At 26.6% G+C, this 2,500-nt stretch overlaps 1 protein-coding gene across 4 annotated transcripts in view; it reads left to right on the top strand.

Moving 5' to 3' along the window:
* The window catches only part of LOC145269118 (SANT and BTB domain regulator of class switch recombination-like), a 126,046-nt gene that overhangs the window by 61,193 nt on the left and 62,353 nt on the right, over positions 1–2,500 (top strand). For all 4 annotated transcript variants that reach the window (XM_080124714.1, XM_080124713.1, XM_080124712.1 and 1 more), the window contains exons 7-8: positions 1,108–1,166; positions 1,673–1,767. In XM_080124714.1, coding sequence (XP_079980840.1) covers positions 1,108–1,166; positions 1,673–1,767 — 154 coding nt within the window. The remainder of the gene's footprint in view (positions 1–1,107; positions 1,167–1,672; positions 1,768–2,500) is intronic.

The following is a 2,500-nucleotide window of genomic DNA, read 5'->3' as shown; positions in this document are numbered from 1 at the left end:
GGAGGGTGTTTTGTAACTATTCTGTACTTTCACCTAACAATTTAATAAAAAAAAAAAGATACCGTAAAACTTTAATTTAACTTGAAAATTACTATTTAAAAATAGCACGGTTCAATAAGTGACCTAGCACCAAAATTTATTTTCAGAGTCCTACAAATTTTATATTATTTGGATTCTCATCTTATAATTTCAATTAGTCCCAATGAACAATCCCCATCTAAAAAATTTTGAAATCTCCAATAAGTTTTTATTTTTGCTTTATTTTATTACAGTTTTATTATTATTTATTGCTTTTTTTTGTTTTTTATTTTATTCTGTTGCTTTTAATTTCTGTTTTTTTTTGCAGTCATACTTTTAATTTATTTGTTACATTTCTGTTTTTTATACAGTTCTTTTTGTTTTTCTTTTTTACATTTTTATATTTCTGTTCCATTTTTTAAATTTCTTTTATTTCTGTTTTTTACATTTTTATGTTTCAGTTCCAGTTTTTTTTATATATTTTATATTTCTGTATTGTACATTTCTTTTTGCTTACACATCTGTTTTGTTTTAATTTCTGTTTTTTTTTTACATTTTTGTTATTATTTACTGATTTTTAAAAAAAAAATCTATTTCTTTTTTATTTTATTCTGTTGCTTTTAATTTCTGTTTTTTTTACAGTCATATTTTTAATTTATTTGTTACATTTCTGTTTTTTATACAGTTCTTTTTGTTTTTCTTTTTTACATTTTTATATTTCTGTTCCATTTTTTAAATTTCTTTTATTTCTGTTTTTTACATTTTTATGCTTCAGTTCCAGCTTTTTTTTATATATTTTATATTTCTGTATTGTACATTTCTTTTTGTTTACATATCCGTTTTGTTTTAATTTCTGTTTTTTTTTTACATTTTTATTATTATTTACTGATTTAAAAAAAAAAATCTATTTCTTTTTTATTTTATTCTGTTGCTTTTTATTTCTGTTTTTTTTTTTACAGTCATATTTTTAATTTATTTGTTACATTTCTGTTTTTTTATACAGATTTTGGGTTTATTTTTTACATTTTTGTTGTTTTTCTACATTTCTGATTTTCTGTTTTTTCTTTTCTCTTTTTTTTTCCATTTCAGACTCAAATAACATAATATCTTTATTAATTTCGTCTGATTTCCTGAAAATGGATTCCCTGGTGTGTAACCTATTCCTATTTTAAACTCGATTATCTATTTTGTGTGTGTGTGTGGGTGTGTATACATGTGTATGTGTTTATGTGTGTTGTGTGCATGTGTGTATGTGTGTGTATGTGCGTGTGTGTATATGTGTGTGTGTGAGTGTGTGGGCGCGCATGTGAGCGTATGTGTGTGTATGTGTGTGTGCACACGTGTGTGTATGTGTTTTTCAATATCTTCATATTTTCATTATTTTATCTGTGCCTAAACCTAAAAATAAATTCCATGAACAAAGTTTCTTAGAATTGCATCCCTGTCGAACTCTGTTCCGTTTGCTTGCTTTCTAACTGACTACTATACAGTCATCTTCAAGTCCAATGTAAACAAGTTCTTGACGAGCCATCCCCTTAGGCAATCCAATTTACCAAATTTCAACTACTAAGGATAGATAGATAGATAGATAGATAGATAGATAGATAGATAGATGTTTAATTTTTAATCAACACACAAATATTTATATTTCTAGGTACAAAAATGTATCATTTACTGCCACAAACATATGTCTGAGATCCTGAGAGCTCCAAGCAATATGAACTGTATTAATGACAAATTAGTGAGCCGGTAAGTTGTTGTTGTTGTTGTTGTTGTTCATTTTCTTCTTTTTTTCTGTTTTTCTTTTGCTTTTTTTGCTTTTTCTTCTTCTCCTTTTTTTCCTTTTTATTCCTTTTCTACTTTATTTTCTTCATGCTTCTTTTTTCTTTTTCTTTTTCTTTTTCTTCAGTTTTTCTTTTCTTCTCCTTTCCTCTTCCTCTTTATTTTCTTCTTTCTTCTTTTTCTTTATTTATTCTTTTTCTTCATCTTTTTTCTTCTTTTTGTTGTTGTTGTTGTTGTTCTTCTTCTTCTTCTTTTTTCTTTTTCTTTCCTTCTTTTTTTCTCTTCTTCTTCTTTTTTTCTTTTTCTTTTTCTTTTTCTTCTTCTTCTTCTTCTTCTTCTTCTTCTTCTTCTTCTTCTTTATGCTAGTATGAGATTAACGGCTTTAAGTAATTGACTTCCAAACTATCTTATTGCTAGTAAGTTTTTTCTTTAATCCTTCTTGTTTTCAAATCCATCTGATTTTCTGAACTGAACTTGCTACCTCAACTGTTCTGCATCTACAAAAACTCCTATCCATTCTTTCAATGTGGCCATACCATCAAAGTCTCTTGTTCTACATTTTTTTAACTCACGTTCATCTCTAACAAAGCATATTGCCACTTGGACGTAAGGGGCTACTAATTGGGACCATGCCTAATAAAGATTGATTAACAAGATGTTGGTTTATGTTACATATGAACTTCTGCATATCAGTACAGGT

This window comes from Euprymna scolopes, chromosome 45, assembly GCF_053919585.1.
Source record: "Euprymna scolopes isolate OS-2025 chromosome 45, ASM5391958v1, whole genome shotgun sequence".
Classification (NCBI taxonomy): domain Eukaryota; kingdom Metazoa; phylum Mollusca; class Cephalopoda; order Sepiida; family Sepiolidae; genus Euprymna; species Euprymna scolopes.
Note: the sequence above shows the minus strand (reverse complement) of the source record. Positions and strands in the feature narration are given on the sequence as shown.